Source organism: Sander lucioperca, chromosome 11 (genome assembly GCF_008315115.2).
Source record: "Sander lucioperca isolate FBNREF2018 chromosome 11, SLUC_FBN_1.2, whole genome shotgun sequence".
Taxonomy (NCBI): Eukaryota; Metazoa; Chordata; class Actinopteri; order Perciformes; family Percidae; genus Sander; species Sander lucioperca.
Window position 1 is genome coordinate 9,190,891 of NC_050183.1, and position 17,500 is coordinate 9,208,390.

At 40.9% G+C, this 17,500-nt stretch overlaps 1 protein-coding gene across 4 annotated transcripts in view; it reads left to right on the plus strand.

The window, feature by feature from the left end:
* Positions 1-17,500, plus strand: part of ect2 (epithelial cell transforming 2) — a 109,478-nt gene that overhangs the window by 52,676 nt on the left and 39,302 nt on the right. For all 4 annotated transcript variants that reach the window (XM_031320592.2, XM_031320591.2, XM_036007304.1 and 1 more), the window contains 3 exons: positions 602-680; positions 4,114-4,233; positions 13,686-13,824. In XM_031320592.2, the coding sequence (XP_031176452.1) occupies positions 602-680; positions 4,114-4,233; positions 13,686-13,824 (338 nt within the window). The remainder of the gene's footprint in view (positions 1-601; positions 681-4,113; positions 4,234-13,685; positions 13,825-17,500) is intronic.

Consider the following 17,500-nt stretch of genomic DNA (forward strand, 5'->3'; position numbering starts at 1 on the left):
TTTTAATTATAGATTTTGTTGTTGAAGATTTATAATCCTCGACATATCTGAGACCAGGATTTGATGAACTCTTTGATATTTCATTGCATTTTCAGATCATTACAACGCAACATAAGTGTGCACTTTCAAAGCGATGTATGGCTATTGTAGAGGATAATAAAGATACAGTAGTAATACAGTAAATGATTCAGGGTTTTTCCTGGTTCAGAATGGTATGACATTAGTAGTGGTGTTCTTTATTTTAGGCAAGGTTCGCCACTATTACACCCTGAAATGCTGGTCAAAAATCTGAACTTGAATAATTCGCCCCCTTTCTCCCCTGTTTTTGGTCTTAAGTAGGAAAATTAAATTATGTTATTGTTCTTGATATGAAACAAAAATGAGCAGCAAATCCTCACAATTGAGAAGGTAAAAGAAGCAAATGTATGACATTTTTTCTTGATGAACAACTAAGACAAGTGATGGATTATTAAAAGTGTGAGTGATTTTGTTTCTGTTGGCCAGCTAATGATTTCTTAACTAATTGTTTCAGTACTATTGAGATTAACAATAACATTTTCTTCCATACTCTAACTTCCCTTCTCCCTTCCCTCCCACATAGTCACATCAATGAGGACAAGAGGAAGACTGAAGGCCAGAAGCAGATCTTTGATGTTGTTTATGAAGTTGACGGCTGTCCTGTAAGTTTGAGGATTGCTGGTGTTAGAATGTCTGTGGTTGTGTTGTGTGTGTTTAATGCCTTAAAATTGGTAGAATTTAAGTAATACAGATCTGAGGTCTGAAAAAAATCACTAGCTACAATAAAAAAATACCATTCAGTTTTGTCATGTGACTGATGATGACCTAATGCATTCCTGTTGTGCATTTTTTTAATTTGCATCAGGAGAAATGTAAACAGCAGCAACAAAAACACTCATTCTCTGGGCAGAAAATATGGCTGACCTCTTAACATAAAATTTGACATCAAGAAAACATTGTCTATTAACTTTGACTAGTTTTGAGCGCCAATTATTGATGTAAACACAGAGTCAGCCTCTCCAGACTCCGAAAGATGTGGGCACAACAGTCTGATTTCCTGTTGCAGAGTAACCGGAGTCTTATTTCATCCATTTATTTTTTTCTGCGACTGGACTTGTGGAATAGCATTAGGTCCATGCTAGGTTGGCTAAGCTCTATGCCTCTTTTCCTGGGGCAATTGCACTGTTATTTTTTTTTTTTTAACTATGTTTCTGTTGATTTTTCATTAGTACATTTTTGTGTATCTGTATGTGCTATTGTGCTATATGCAAGGGCGTAAATCCCGGGGGGGGAGGTTCATGACCCCCCCCCTTCTAAAAGTTGTCCCCCCCTAGAAATATCATTAAAACAAGCTGTGTATTGTAAATAACATAATGATGTATACTTAAAATATCTGTGTAAGTAGTAAAACAATACAAACCCCCAAAAATGCTTTTTAAGTTTAGAAACATTTTGAGTCCCCCCTCCCTTGCCTCACAGTGGTTTAGTCCACTGCATGCTGTACGTTAGGAATCGGATCTGCACCAGTGTTGCCAACTTAGCAACTTTGTCGCTAGATTTAGCGACTTTTCAGACCCCCTTAGCGACTTTTTTTCAAAAAAGCGACTAGCGACAAATCTGGCGACTTTTCCACAGAAAGTATTGTCCAGTATTGTCCAGCGGGCACTTTTATTCACATTAAACATCGGATGAAGTTGTTCTTTTCTCAAATAGAAATGATGCTGAGTAATTAATGAATTAGTTATGACAAAAAGTTTGCTATGTTAGTGTAATATAATGTAACTTTAGCTAGCTTGTTTAATAGCTTGTTGGATAGAAATGCACCCACTACAACTAACGTTACCACGGCGATAAGCCTAACGTTATGTGTGTGAACTGATATTAGGGTTAATATTGAAGATCTACAGTTGTGTTTGAAGTGGCTGATCAGTGGGTTTGCTGCAGTTAAATATATATCCTCTGTCCCAGACAAAATCTAATATTTATGCAGAGGACGCAAGATAATTTTATAATTATAATATGACCGTGTGGTGAACCTATGAACCTAATTCATATTTGATGAGCTTTACTAGTGGCTCACTAATTTACATTATGATCAGCTAATTTAACAAGAGTACAAAAGTACTGTATTTCTTTTATATTCTGGACACTTTTTCAAAATAAGTCATTATGTTTTAAGGTATTTTTGTGGCTTGTGTACACATGTCCTCTACGAGTATAATTGTGGCTGTATTATTTGTGTCCCCTTCAAAAATTGCTCTTCAGAAATTTTATGTTTATTGTCCCCCCTACTGTTAGATCAGATTTATGCCCATGGCTATATGTGCTATTGGGCTGGCACTAGGCTACTGTTTTCTTTTACTGGCAAAAGAAAAGTACGTGTAGCACTGTTTTCCTCATACAGAGTCATCTTCCAATTACGTCTTTTTTTTTTTTTTGTGTCTGTAAAATCAACAAGTGCAAACAAGTGAGTAGTCAGTTTTGGCTAAATTTCTTTTGATTTTGTAAACAACCTAAAACTACTTAAAAGCAACATTAAATGTAAACTGCCAAGAAAGCATCGTAAATGTTTGTAGAGGTAGCACAAAACCAAACAAGTGCATGTGTAAACAAGTGCCTATCGCTATACAATAGGAAAAAGTGCTCGGAATATTTTTGCTCCTTTTTGAATGTTTTTCATAATGCCGCAAAAGATGACACAATTGATTGATGTTTTTGGTACAGCAGCTACAGCACAGCTAATGCTAGCGCTGTTAACAGTAGATGAACAAACGTTACTACTTAACTTGCAGGCTGTGTGAGTGGCTAGCATGAGTCTGTATTTTCATACTCTGTGTGCTCGCTGAATGGCACCTGTTTAGGTGATGAAAAAGATTTGAGTTTCCCGTCCTGCTTGGCACCAACCGCCGACATATTTTGCAGACCGACTTAGTGAGTTAATGTTCATGTCAATTCTTCTCTATAATACCATTCAAATTTCTTTCTTTTTTATATTTGAATATTTAATGCTCAAATGCAGCCTGTTATTAATATGTACTACACTACTCAGGCTTATGCGTTGTCTATGCCACTGTGAGCATGTGATTGTTGTTACACATTCTGTTCACAAGAGGGACTTCCAACATTAGCCTGGGCTTGAAGAGGACCTACGTCATGGCGCTTTGCATTTCTTGCATGCCACTTTGTTTACATTCATTTACCACCTTCTTCTGTTGTAAAGGTTAACGGTGCTCAGTTAGCACAATGACATCTTGTGACAATGACATCATGTGAGAAAGCACAGCCGAAACGATTTGTCATAAACTAAGTAACAATAGTGTTAGCCACAATGCTAACGGCATTGATAACTAAGCCAAACGGTGCGGTCACTAATATTTTAGTGATTTATAAGCAACCTGTTTTTTGCAGATTGTCACATTACTGAGAATACAGCTATTAGAAGGCAATATATGAAATCAAAGCTAACTCTGATAGCTGTAGGGCAGCTAACATAAACTTTAGCTGTCTCCATGAAGATTCCAGCTAAGCTACTATAGCTCGCAACGCAGTTAGGAAACAAGAACGAGCTAACTAATGATAACAAACATTTTGCCTTGGTGAATGTTCATTTTAAAGTCATGTTAAAACTATTTTCCATCGTTCTTCCGATTTCCAGCCGCAGCCATCATTCCCCCCCTGTACTAAAGTTACTTGGTACGTAACGTTAGCTCTGTGATGTTAAGACCTCACAATTCCTTGTGTTTCTAACTCCCGCTGATTGTTCATCAGACGTGACATGACAAAAGCCGATATGCGTTTCCCCCTAGCGTTACCTAAACCTGAACCAAACCTAATCTCGATCTATGGATGGGGGTGCAACGTATTTTAACCATGGGGAAACCCTAAACCCAGGAGGAGAACACACTTCCACACCAGTAACAGACAAACGCTTACAATAGGTAGTGGTTTCGAGATCATTTTATCACCCAACCCTAGTTTGGTCTGGCTGAGTGGTAGGAAGATGTTGTGGGCGGTGATCATCTCAAGGACCTTGCACTTAAGCATAAGCATTCTCAACACTTTTCTTTTACTTTCTGTGCTTTGTCTTCTCTGCAGGCCAACTTGCTGTCTTCCCATCGCAGTCTGGTTTACCGAGTAGAAACAATAGCTCTGGGAGATCAGCCTTGTGACCGTGGAGAACATGTCACACTCTTCCTCTTCAATGACTGCCTTGAGGTGAGAATACTCACAAGCACCAATAAAAATCTTACGCAGAACACGTTAAAACCTAATTTACCTGTTTTACCATAGGCCAGGGCCGTAGGTGAACATTCAGATTAGACTTAGACTATCTTTATCTCTTCAAATCAATGAACCCCTTACTTGAATCTTTACCTGCCTTCAGCCATCTATCTATAAATTGCAGGAATGTGTCGCTGCGTCTGTGTTATGCGCATATCTCTTGAACCATTAGCCCGATGGATTGATGGATCAAACTTGACAAATGTCTTGCTACGGGCACGAGTAAGTGCAGTGCTAAGTTTGGCGTTGTTTGGATTAGAAATACAAAAGATATCGTCAGTAAAAGAAGCACGCATTGGCTTTTCCCGCTCTAGCCGCTGGCCACTCCCCCTCTCACATTGCACTGCACACTGACTGAGCTCAGCGCAGGACCAGACACAGAGAGGGTCAAAGAAAGCAGCGGAGCTTTGGCAGCTAAAATGTGAAATACACCTCAGACCCACAAACATGTGCCAAGTAGCACTACTTTGGACTGTCTTTGACTTTGAATAAACAAACGACAATTCCCAAATTTAAGGACGTTTCAGAATCCCACACATGCAAAGCACAATCACAGACAACAAGTGACAGAGCGTGATGCCACTTATAGGCAGGCTATCTAATAAAGCGAGACGTATCTGTATGTATGTGTGTCCCTGGGTTGGGTTAATTAAGTCTACTGCTAACTTACAACACTAATAACATTACTGTCGCTAAAATACCCCCGCTAATCAAATCCCCTACTTCACCGTTAACCGTCAAGCCACTAAACCTGTATGGAAATGAGCACCTCTGCTGAAAGGGGTGATAGAATGATTATATAGGGTATTTTACACTGTTCCTTAAGGTCTCCTAATAGGGTATGTAACAATGGGTGGGCTGAAAATTGCCCGAATACTATTTCATTAGGCTCTTAACTACCTTGTGAATATGGCTCTATTTAGAACAAGAGCCTTTCTTCCAAATATGGTATGCTCATGAATATTTAGATGAGCTGCGCGCTGATTGGTTTGAACGAACCCCATAGAAACAGTGGAGACGAGACAGCAGGTCTCATATTTCAGACACTGCAAAGTTATACATTGTTCATCGGGCTATTTCGTTATTAAATTCACTTCTGAGACTTTTTTAAGCGAGAAATCAACTATATAAAGCTCAAATATGGGTCGTTTTACGAAAATTGATGGCTAATTGCAAATTTGGTAAGACTTGTCGGACTTTAGCTAGGAGCTCCACACAGTCTGACGAGAAAGCAGCAGTCTGAACCTCCATACCAAGTGAAAGTCACCGTTTCTCGGGCTCCGCGGAGCTGGCTGGCTGCCAGCTGCCGGCATAACTAGAGTAGCTATATTTATTACAGTTTGAATTTCGTCACTTCACTTATACAACATGTACCCCAAGGTCTTCTAAAGCTAACTATGGTGTCCGATTTCAATTTAATGCATTTTTGTGAACATTAGGAATTGTGTTAGCTGCTACTCTTCTTCAAGCCTATGTGTACAGGTAGCAGCTAGTTAGCTTCACTTTCGGCATAATAAACGTATGTTTATTACAGTTTGAATTTCGTCACTTCACTTATACAAGATGTACCCCAAGGTCTTATAAAGCTAACTATGGCGTCCGACAGGGGCGGATTGGCCATCGGGAATACCGGGAACAATCCCGAATGGCCGGTCCATTTCAGGCCGAACCAGCCGGTGGTCAATAGGTTGTTTTTTTTTTTCTTTCATACGCGACCGGCCTGGCCGGCCGTTCAGCTGCAGCGGAGCGCTGTGTCTGTGTTTCAGACCGGGCCAAACCAATACTTTCAATCTTGAGGGGGGAAACGAGCGGCCCCTCCTAACTTGGACTGATCCTCATTTTTGGAGTCTCCAACTGACTGTGCACATGACATGCTGGTAGTTAGCAGTATACTGTGACTTATGTGTTCGAGATTAGGTTTTGCTGACCTGGTTGTGTTCAGTGCAGTGGTGACTTGCTTATACAACCTGAGGAGGTTTCTTGAAGGTCTTCAGCGTAATCTGATTCTCTTTATACCATAAAAACACTATTAGAATTAAAATAACTGCAAAAAATCCTTCTGCTCATGCACCAAGGGCACTCGCGTAAAGGCCTTTCCATCTTAAAGTCCCGGGCTGAATTTCAGTCCCAGTACGGCCCTGGTGTCCGATTTCAATTTAATGCATTTTTGTGACCATTAGGGATTTTGTTAGCTGCTACTGTCCCTTCATTCCTATGGGTAAAGATCGCGGCTAGCTGCAGGCCTTGGAGCTCCATCAGGGCCTCGGCATTTTGTAGTCCAGTAACCCTGGCTTCCCTTCGTGGCGGAGATCCAGCTAGCTAGCTCACAGTGAGTCTATGAAGTGGACACGCCGGGCGGCGAGGCAGCACGGGGCCGCTATCATGTAGCCTGCTGAGCTCCTGCTGAACTGCGACACACAGTCGGACAAATTTTGCAATTAGCCATCAATTTTCGTAAAACGGCCCATATTTGACCTCTACATAGTTGATTTCTCGCATAAAAAAGTCTCAGAAGTGAATTTAGTAATTAAATAGCGTACCTCTGGAGATCTGCATGACCTAGCTAGATTCAGAAGACTAAGCTGACCTCAGGTCAGCGGTGTAACCTATGCAAATGTTGGGGCTGACGTCAGGATCCAGCTTTGTTGAGATTCGCCCGTTTTCAGCTGCAGTTTCAAAATGTGAGATTTGCAGAGGATAGGGGTATCAATGGGATTTTGAGCTTCTATGTATGTCTTATTTACCGAACTACACCGAACTGTCGTTATTCAACTATGACAAGGTAAAATCAGTTTTGCATTCTATCACCTTGAAGTGTTAAATTTGTTAACGATCATACAACACGAGACAACACCGTCTCTCTGTCTCTCTCTCTCTCTCTCTGTCACTCTGTCACTCTGTCTCTCTGTCTCTGCACGTGCGCGCGCGCACACACCAACACACACACACAAACGGTCCAGTTCTGGTGGTTGATGAACGCAGATATGTGCTGATTATCTCTCATAACGGGCCAAGTGGGTAGAGCACTGCCATGAGTCCATGACGCTAATATCTGATTACTACAAATTGTCAATGTGATATTTTGTGATTGCATTCTGAATCTGCCCCGTTCTCTGTCAGGTAAATACAGTAGTAGGTAGGCCTACAATGTCTTCCTCTGATGTAGACGTAGCCTACACTGTAAGTCAGTAGTAGGCTATAGGCTACAGTGGAGTAAGTGGTTAATCATTTTGGTGTACAATTTGGTTTTGAAGAATTCTACAAGCAGCAATACCACAGGAAAAGCAATCACCTGTTCCAAACAGGCACTTTTTCAACGGGCTCTGTACTAGTAACTGAAAAATCTAAATTTAAGGCCTGGTCACATCAACATTTAAAACGGTGGAATTTCCTAGCAAAATCCGTAATGTTAAGATGATCAATAATTCCGAATTAATTCACTTTCAAAACGACAGTAGAAGGTGTTCAAGTCGTTAGCAAGACTCCGGTCGTTGATGGATGTAGACAGAAACCGAGTCATTTGCTGAAAACTGTTGTCTTGGTACAGTAGGAAGAGGTAAATAAAGCTTAATCTATGGTTGTTTCGCAGTGATTACGTTCTAAAGCACAAATAAATAACCAACATTTCTCAGATGATTTGTGCAGACTGATTTCTCCTCTGCATATTTATTGCAGCAGCTGTAAAAGGAGTTACTCTAGTTTTACTACTACTTTAAGACGAGGGGAGAACATTTAAAGTAAAGTTGGGCTTTGTTGTTTGTTTCATGACTCATTTTACAAAAAAGACAAAAGAAAAAAAGACAGATTTGCGATACCGCAGCAGCCGCACTAAACTGCTGTCTGCAGACGTCTCGAGCGAGAGAGAGGGAGTGAGAGCGGCAGTACGGAGAGAGTTAAACAAAACTTATGTTCATATGTTTACGTTCTAACGCTGGGTTCTTACAGGCTGTTTTGCCTGTAAAATTACTCTACTGCTCGGCAAAAGGCAGACTAGTGAACATCCGGTCACCCGCTGCCAGTAGTCTGTCTTTGGCGGTGCTAAGCACCAGGAAAAGTAGCGGTGCCGCTGCAAAATAGCCTCGGAAGTAACTTGTTTTGGTGGAACACGTGTACATTCAAAAGTTATTTTAGTCATGCAACAGAAAACTGAGATTGGACAGATAGTCTAGATAGTCTGTCTGGATTTACCTTCTGAGAAAGATCTGAGAAAAGTCCTCATAGATCGACCGGAGTTTAAAATGCCAATACAAAGGAAGCCAAATGCACCGGATATCCGGCCTAAATGAGTGAAATCCGTAATATATCTTATTTTATTGGATTATATTATGATCCAATACATTTTATTAAATATGACTGATCATTTAAATAAAATGTTTTATTTAAATAGTAGCCTACTTGTACATAATTATTTTCCTCATACTTCTGTCGGAATGGGTATGAAGTTGGCATTGAATTTCATTTGAAAGGGTATTAAAAAGGTCTTAAAAAGCCTTGATTTTTAAGTTGGAGGATCCTTGGGGTACCCTGTATGTTGTTCTTGTTTGTTTGCTAAATGTGACTTGTGAATTGTAGCCTAGGCTGTACAAACCATCACGAAAAAGAATTATAGTAATCGTATAGTAGGCCAATTTTGGAATAATATTATAGTAATCTTATAGAAATAGGCTACTATAGGCCTAGTATTTTGGGACATACTATAAAAGTATTACAATATTTTGGGCCACAGATTTCGGCATAACATCTCAATGGTGTTTTAAGCCCCCAACGTCAACTTCAAGGCACCTAACCCTAACCATTGCCTAATCCTAGTGCCTTCCAGGCAGCGCTGCCTGGAAGACGACGTTGGGGGCTTAAAACACCAAACACCGGTTTATTCCTCGACGCAGAAGCCAACCTGTGATGGTTTTCTGCATGTCTTTCACCTCTCTCTCCACTTTCATATTTGAGTTGTGCTATCCATTAAAGGCGGAAATGCGTGTGGGTCAATCACCAACTACAATTGGGTATAAACATTAGATATAAACAGCAGGTATAGGGAATGACGGCATCATTGATAACAATGCCAGTCCATCTTAAAGTGAGAAGACATGACATTCTTAAACATACACTACTGGTTAAAAGTTTGGGGTCACTTAGAAATTTCCTTTCCACTCCATTATAGATAGAATACCAGCTGATCTGAGTGGGTGGCTGATCTTCAATGCAATATCTGCATTGCCCATTATCAGCAACCATTCATCCAATGTTCCAAAGGCACATTCTGTTTACTAATCTGATATCATTTTAAAAGGCTAACTGAGAAAACATGGATAACCCTTTATGTTACCCATTATGTAAGCACATAATGTAATCTGAAAACTGCTGCCCTGGTTAAAAAAACAATGCAACTGAGCTCAGCTGGTATTCTGTCTATAATGGAGTGGAATGGAAATTTCTAAGTGACCCCGAACTTTTGACCTGTAGTGTACCAAATATGGAAATTGATCTAATTTCAACAGGTAAGTTATTCCAATCTGCTGGAGCTTTAAACTTAGAAGCTCTTTTGCCAATTGTTTTCTTAACACGAGGGACAAAGAATTACAGTTGAGCAGAGTGCCAAACTTCGTAATTTGAGGTAAAAGGTACAAGATACTGTTGTAAATAAGTAGGATCATTGAAATGAATACATTTAAATATAAGTTGAAGCCAATGAATGTCTTCTAACACTTAGAGATGGCCATTTAAGTGCATCATACATTGTACAGTGAAAAGGACATCCAAGGACAAATCTGCAGTCTATTATATGCTGTGTTAAGTAGTACAAGGTCTGATAGAAATGCATTTTGATATACAACATCATAGTCCAGAATCGGAAGTATAAATTGAGAGGCAAGTTTTATATGAACACTGGGCGTAAAGATGTGAAAAATTGATTCCAAAGTTCACTTTAAGTAACACTTGTGTAATTTGAATGAGAGTTCAGAATCAAGCAATACACCAAGATTATCAACTTTATGCAGAGGAGTGCCATCATCACAGGTTATTACACAAGAACAAGGTTTGGTTTTAAGTTTGTCTGGTAACAAAGATAACAAAATAGGACTTTGTTTTGTTCAGCAATAATTTATTATGTAAAAGCAAATCTTGTAAAATATTGAAGTCAGACTGAAGAGAAGCTTGAAGTTGTGGTAGATAAGGTTTGCAAGTGTCCTCAGCATAAAGTTGAACACAACAGTTATTGAAAATTGATGGTAAATTATTTACATAAATAAAAGAAGTGGTCCCAATGTTGATCCCTGTGGTACACCTCTTTGACTCAAAATATCGGATTTACTTCCATGTAGAACAATATATTGTTTTCTATTAATGCAAACATGAATTGAACCACAGAACTGCATTTTCAGAGAGGCCAATATCATAGAGCTTATCTAAAAGCAGATAACGATCAACCAAATCCAAGGCTTTAATTAAATTAATAAAGATGGCACCTGTGAGTTCACCATTAACTCCAGCACAGTACACATCATTGGTGAATTTAAGTATGGTAGTAGTTGTGGAGTGATTAGACCTGAAGCCAGATTAAAATGGTAATAGGATTTTGTTGGTACTGAGATAATGTGAAAGTTGATTATAAATTAATTTTTCAAAGACTTAAGCAATACAAGATATTGACCCTTTGCACATGACGTCACGCTCCACTCGCGCGAATTATGAACGCCATGACGGACGGCGGAAGAGCTATGCTGTAGATGGACGGCAAGCTAAACTCGTACGTTTTCGTTCGTGTTTGTGTTCTCACATTCACAATGTGCAGAGTAATCCTCACCAACACAAGCATGCAGAGTAATCCTCACCAACACAAGCATGTGTATGTATTGCCTTTCTGTTTCAAATGAGTGATAGATAAAATGATCCTCAACCAGCTAGCTGCCGTGCTAACCAGCTAACAGGTTCAACAAAAAATATCAGTTAAATTAAAGATGACATGGCACGGAGACTAGCTTCAAAAACGAGTTAAATGCGGGTCTGCGGAGCTCCTACCCCGGCTACGCGAGTACTTTCGATAGAAAAAACCCTGACCCGAATCAGTGCAGGTAACACGGAGAAGCTGCAGCTACGTACTACAAACGTCCACTGAGCTAAAACGGCAGTGGTCGGGGCCTTTGTGCCTCTTAACAGACACAAAATGCAATTAATATGTCTGTGCCACATGAACAGGGCCCTTACATGTCAACAAGATGCGTTCTCAACTCAGACATTGTTTAAATTCACCTACCCTGGTCCCTGTCTTGATCCTGCTGGTAGCTAGCTTGCCCTGCTAGCTGATAGCCGTTAGCTGCTAGCTGCCGTCTGGTGAGTGCCGTCCAGCTACTACCGCACTACTGTTTTTTTTTAGGGGGGAATAAACTTCAAGACGTGGCATGACCTGTCCTCTGGAGGACATAGCCACACCACCGCCGCTCCGCGGATTATTATTGGGATGATTATCACAGAAGCCTGTCTGAATACACTCACCGGACGGCAGCTAGCAGCTAACGACTATCAGCTAGCAGGGCAAGCTAGCTACCAGCAGGATCGAGACAGGGACCAGGATAGGTGAATTTAAACAATGTCTGAGTTGAAAACGCATCTTGTTGACATGTAAGGGCCTTGTTCATGTGGCACAGACATATTAATTGCATTTTGTGTCTGTTAAGAACCACAAAGGCACTCTAAAACTTGCCCCGACCACTGCCGTTTTAGCTCAGTGGACACTTGTAGTACGTAGCTGTAGCTTCTCCGTGTTACCTGCACTGATTCGGGTCGGGTTTTTTTCTATCTAAAGTACTCGCGTAGCTATAGCGATCAAGATTAACGTAAAAATTGCCCGGAATTCTCCTTTACGTAAAGAATAGATGTTAATACAAAATAAACCCTAGATTGATGTCTTATCTTTGCCATTATGAGGTAACTCCCCCCCACCGTTAGCGTAGCATCACGTTCCTCTAACCCAGCCAGCTACAAAGAACTGGATAGCATCCAGACTTTTAAAAGCTTTGAGATCAGCACCAGTATATGGGGATATCCCGTTTACCACATAGTGGTACAGATCGTGTGGACTGAAGTCGGGCAGACTCTGTGATTTAATGAGGTCCGTGAAAACGGAGGGAGAACGAATTAAGGGTCGGTATCCAACCCTGCTATCTCCAACTTCTCCAAATACTGCTCTTTGTGAGCACCTACCAGATGCCCTACCTCGACCGATAACGGCATGACAACTTGTTGTTCAATAGAAGAAGCCATATAAAGCCACAAATACAGTTTATTTAGTGTTATGTATTTCAAACTGATTGAAACTATGAACGCGCTACTACTGAAAATTTGGTAACGAAACGTAGTTCCTTTTTCAATTCGGCGCAACGTTACTTTTCCCAGGGACAGATTTGACAGCGACACTGCCTTCTTAGCTGCACGCTCACAATCTCAACACGGGACGTGACAGAGGCTGGTAGCAGAGTAATCATGGCAAGCGAGAAGCAGCCAACGCTAACTTTTGAGAGCTTTCTAAGCTTCGTGGCTTTTTGCTGGACGGCGCTCTGAGCCAGGCAGACACAAAGCTGACAACCTCACAGATATATGCGGTGGTGATGGCCTCATACATACACGCAGTGGACCGCTGTGGACTTGTGTCGGTTGCACGGACACGCAAGGATTTCCAGAAAAGAGGCTGCATGTGTCTACGACAATGCACGGACCCCGGTACAAGTCGATACAGACATTACATAGTATACACTAACACCGTGTAACGCAGATGACCTGCTGATGTGCATTCAACCCGCGCTGGACTCGTTCATAATGAATCAGCCGTCACTCTGTGAGTAGAGAATCCAGTCTGCAGTGTAGTTCAGACACTTCACTGATAAACCATAGATTGGCTTTATGGTCAAAGATAGTTTTTGTATAATTAACTTTAGTCTCTGCCAGAGACACCTGCTTTTAAAAGTAACATAAAAGTAACGAGTAAAGTAAAAAGTTACTTTCCATAGGGGGGTAACTAAGTAAAGTAACAGATTACTTTTTTAAGAAGTAACGAGCAAACACTACTTTTTGAAAGTAACTTCCCCAAAACTGCCTATGATGTAGTGCCTTTTTATCCTCTCCCCATCTCGCTCTTCCTCCATCCGTACTCCTCTTTCTTTTGTCTCTCTCTGATAAAGTAATGTGGCATTAATGAGTTGCATTGTTTACCTCTATGACGGCGTCATTGATTTATTGCCAAGTAACCGATAGCAGCTTTTACCCACACTGCAAAATGCACCCACACTCAATTCTGAATTGCAACACCACACACACAAGTTGCCTTTCTTGACATTTACCTCTAAAGTTGCTGTCTCATTGTGTGTGTGTGTCTCTCTCTCTCTCTGCAGATTGCAAGGAAGCGACACAAGGTGATCAATACATTTAAGAGTCCGCTGGGACAGACAAGACCACCACCCCCACTCAAACACATCGCACTGATGCCGCTGTCCCAGATTCGAAGAGTACTGGACCTGCAGGACACAGAGGGTAACACAACGACAACATGTACACACTGTAAACTAATGAAGTTACAGCTACATCACTTTATCTGCATGTCATTTGAGGGTGTTTTATATTTAAACAGTTTTTTTGGCAAGTAAACTGGACAGACAGATCAATGCACACAAGTATGCAGAGATACAAACGCATATAAACAAATAAAGTAATGTAAGAAACAAATAATACCAGGCCAGGATTGGCTAATCAGGAGCCGCTGGAAAATTCCCGGTGGGCCGGCCGGCCTTTTTTTTTTTTCCGCGAGGGCCGGTGGTGTTCAGTCAACTTCTTCAACCTTTTTTGTGTCCCCGAAGTGCGATTAGGTGCGCAGCAAGTATAAACACATACAAGACCCATAAATGCATACAAGTTCTACACACAGTCCAACTGGAACACAACCTTAACAGTACGAGGACAAATAAATACCAGTACAAGGTGTATGGATAGCAGCGTCAAAGTAACCTATATTGGGTAGGAAAAGTGCATATCAGCCTACAAAGTTGACACAAATACACATCTATATATCATATCATATATATACATCTCACATCTACCAACAAAACGTACAGCGAAAGACATTTCAGACCGCCCTGCCAAGCGGACACAAAAGCAATGTACGCTGTAACGTTTTTTTCACTCTAAAGTCAGCGGCTGCTGTTTCAATCTTGTCGGCTCTCTGCAGCGGGCGGGGCTGCTCAGTTCCCCCCACTACTGATGCGCGCACACTAGGGATGGAACGGTACACAGAAGTCACGGTTCGGTTCATACCTCGGTTCAGACATCACGGTTCGGTTCGATACAATGGAGGGAAAAGCAAGACAAAAATGCAGAAGGCAATTTTTTTTATTGTTCATGTCTCAGGCTGTCCACTGAGCTAGCTGTAACAGCTTGAAGTGTGTAAAAGTAAGATGTAAACAGTACACAATAAGTAGGCCTACCCTGCATCATCTCCAGACTCCATCTGTAACTTGTAAACAAAATAAGACAATCAGCTAGTAGTGTGATATGGGATACAAGCGCTGCTCTTATATGTGAATGCACAGAGCAGGGATGTTAAAAGAGCAGCTTCGGTTATACAGAGCAGTTGGCGAATTGTGGCGTTAGCTTCACACGCTAACAGCGGAGCTAGCAGCAAACAGCGAAGCTAACCGCTAACGGCGGAGCTTACAGCTAATACCGGAGCAAACAGCGAAGCAAACGGGCCTGGAGGCCATTTGTGGTCGAGGCAAGAAGGGATACAGCTACGTCCGTGTTTGGTTGTATACGGAAGGGACTAGTTTGCTTCATGTGGACTAACTGGACTGACTGACTCCATGGATGTATTACTGACTCAACATGTAGGCGGAGCTCGGGAACTTCCAAGCTAAGGGCAGGGCTACAGATTAGGTGTCCCTAAGAAACGTGTGTCTAACAGTAGTTCCGCATTACATATGCACGCAAGTTTTATTTATTTTTATACCGTGTATTCTGCGTGTACATTGATGGACCGAACCGAGACGGCCGTACCGTTTCGGTTCAATACGAATACATGTACCGTTCCACCCCTGGCGCACACACACAAACACACACACGGTGGATGCAGGAAAAACCGGAGATGAGACGTACAGGATGACCTAAATTGAGGACAGCTACGCTCGTTATTGTAAGTGCAATGATAAGTTAAAGTCAAAAGTACTTTATCAAATGTGTGTCCCAGCCCAGGCCAGGTTAGGGAATTAACTAACAATGTAAAGATCAACAAGCCACTGACACATATGTTCAAATTTGATTTATTCAATAAATTATTATTTTTTGTCTTAAATCCACCAGCCGTTTTCATATTATATCAACATTTACAGCATCCTGAGCCTTTTTGGTAAGGTTACTAGTAAGGGTGCTCCGATTGATCGGGAACCGATCGTTATCGGCCGATAAAGGCTTTAAATAGTTTGATCGGTGGTCTCCATAAAGGCCGATCAGATAGGCCGATCAGATGACGCACTACTCGTGAGAAAATGTTCTATACGCAGCTAAGTTACACACCAACCAGATTTTGTCAAAGAATGCTGTTGCTAAGTAACAATGCACAATGCTTATAGGAATCACGTTACGTTACTGCTAATGAATCCCTAACATTTCCGGATTTTGCTGCTTCATAATAAAAACATTCAAATACGAAAATAACGGAGGACTTTTATTGTGAAGAACTTACAGGAAATGAAACCGTTCACAGCCGGGGCTTTGACCACGCATAGTCGAGTAGCTAGTTTTCAGCGCTAGTCCGGGACGCCGTGTAACTAGCTAGCTGAGCTGAGGTACAGACGAAAGGAAAATTATCTGTTAAAAAATGTGGCGACATATCCCCGGTGTTAAGAGGCCCGCCGCGGAGTCAGCAGTAGCTATGGATGTACAAGCTGTTGAGGGCGAAGTAAAGAAAAAGAGAAGGTACTTTTCAAACAAGTGGCGCATTGACAAAACATACAGCGAAAGACCGTGCAAAACATTTCAGACCGTCCTGCCAACCTGTTTACATTTTAACGTCAATGTAGACTGTAACGATGTTTAAGTCGCTTGAAAGCTGCTGCCGTTTTAAATCTGTTGGCTCTCTGCTGCTCAGTTCTACCCCGCGACCGACGAGACACACACACACACACGGTGGATGCAGGAAAAACCGGAGATGAGACGTACAGGATGACCTAAATTGAGGACAGCTACACTTAATACATCCATGAGCTACACTCGTTATTGTAAAATCAATGATAAGTTAAAGTCCAATAAGTCCTTTATCAAACCGTATGAATGTGTGTCCCAGGCCAGGATAGGAAATGAACTTACAATGTAAAGATCAACAAGCTACTGACACATAATAAATACATTATATTAATAAAATATGTATTAATAATAAAACATAATTTAATAAAGCAATTCAAAATATGATAGTGCACTCTCTTTTATAAATTTGAATTCTGGAAAAAGTGGCTGGTAAAAAATGTAAGTGGCCCCCTCCTGCTCAGAACACACTAAAGACACACTGAAGAACACACTGACAGTTGTTTTGTAATTTATTCTGAATAAGTCTTTAGCTATATGTTAAGCTCTAAGCTGTTTAAGGTGTGTTTCTAACAGAGGAAGTGGAATGTTTCCTGTCAATAAAAGTAAACCGTTGACAATTCACAATACATTATCTTCTGTTAATTTTAATACTTATGCATTGTTGTTAAGAATATTAAAATTAATATATGATAAATATGACATGATAAATAGAAGGTTTCAAATAGACCCGGTGATCGGCATCGGTCGACACGGCTCACAGCAATCGGTGATCGGTGATCGGCCCCAAAAATCCTGATCGGAGCACCCTTAGTTACTAGGAAAACTCAGCCCAGAGTAGTTTTATTCTCCCCGAAACAAGTTTCCTTTTTATTTTTTAAAGAACTATACAAAAAAAAAAATCACAACTTTTTTTTTTGCAATTTTCACCGTCTCCATTACAACAAACATACAAAAGACATCGCAACTTTTATCGCACTTTTTAACAATCTCAAAAAAAGGCTGAGTAATCCTGGAGGGACTGGCCATACCTCCAACATTGAAACATGGCCAAGCAACTAGGGTTGGGCGGTAATACGGTATACCACGGAGTCTAAAAATAGCAACGGTATCAGTTTCAATACCGTCATTAAAAAAA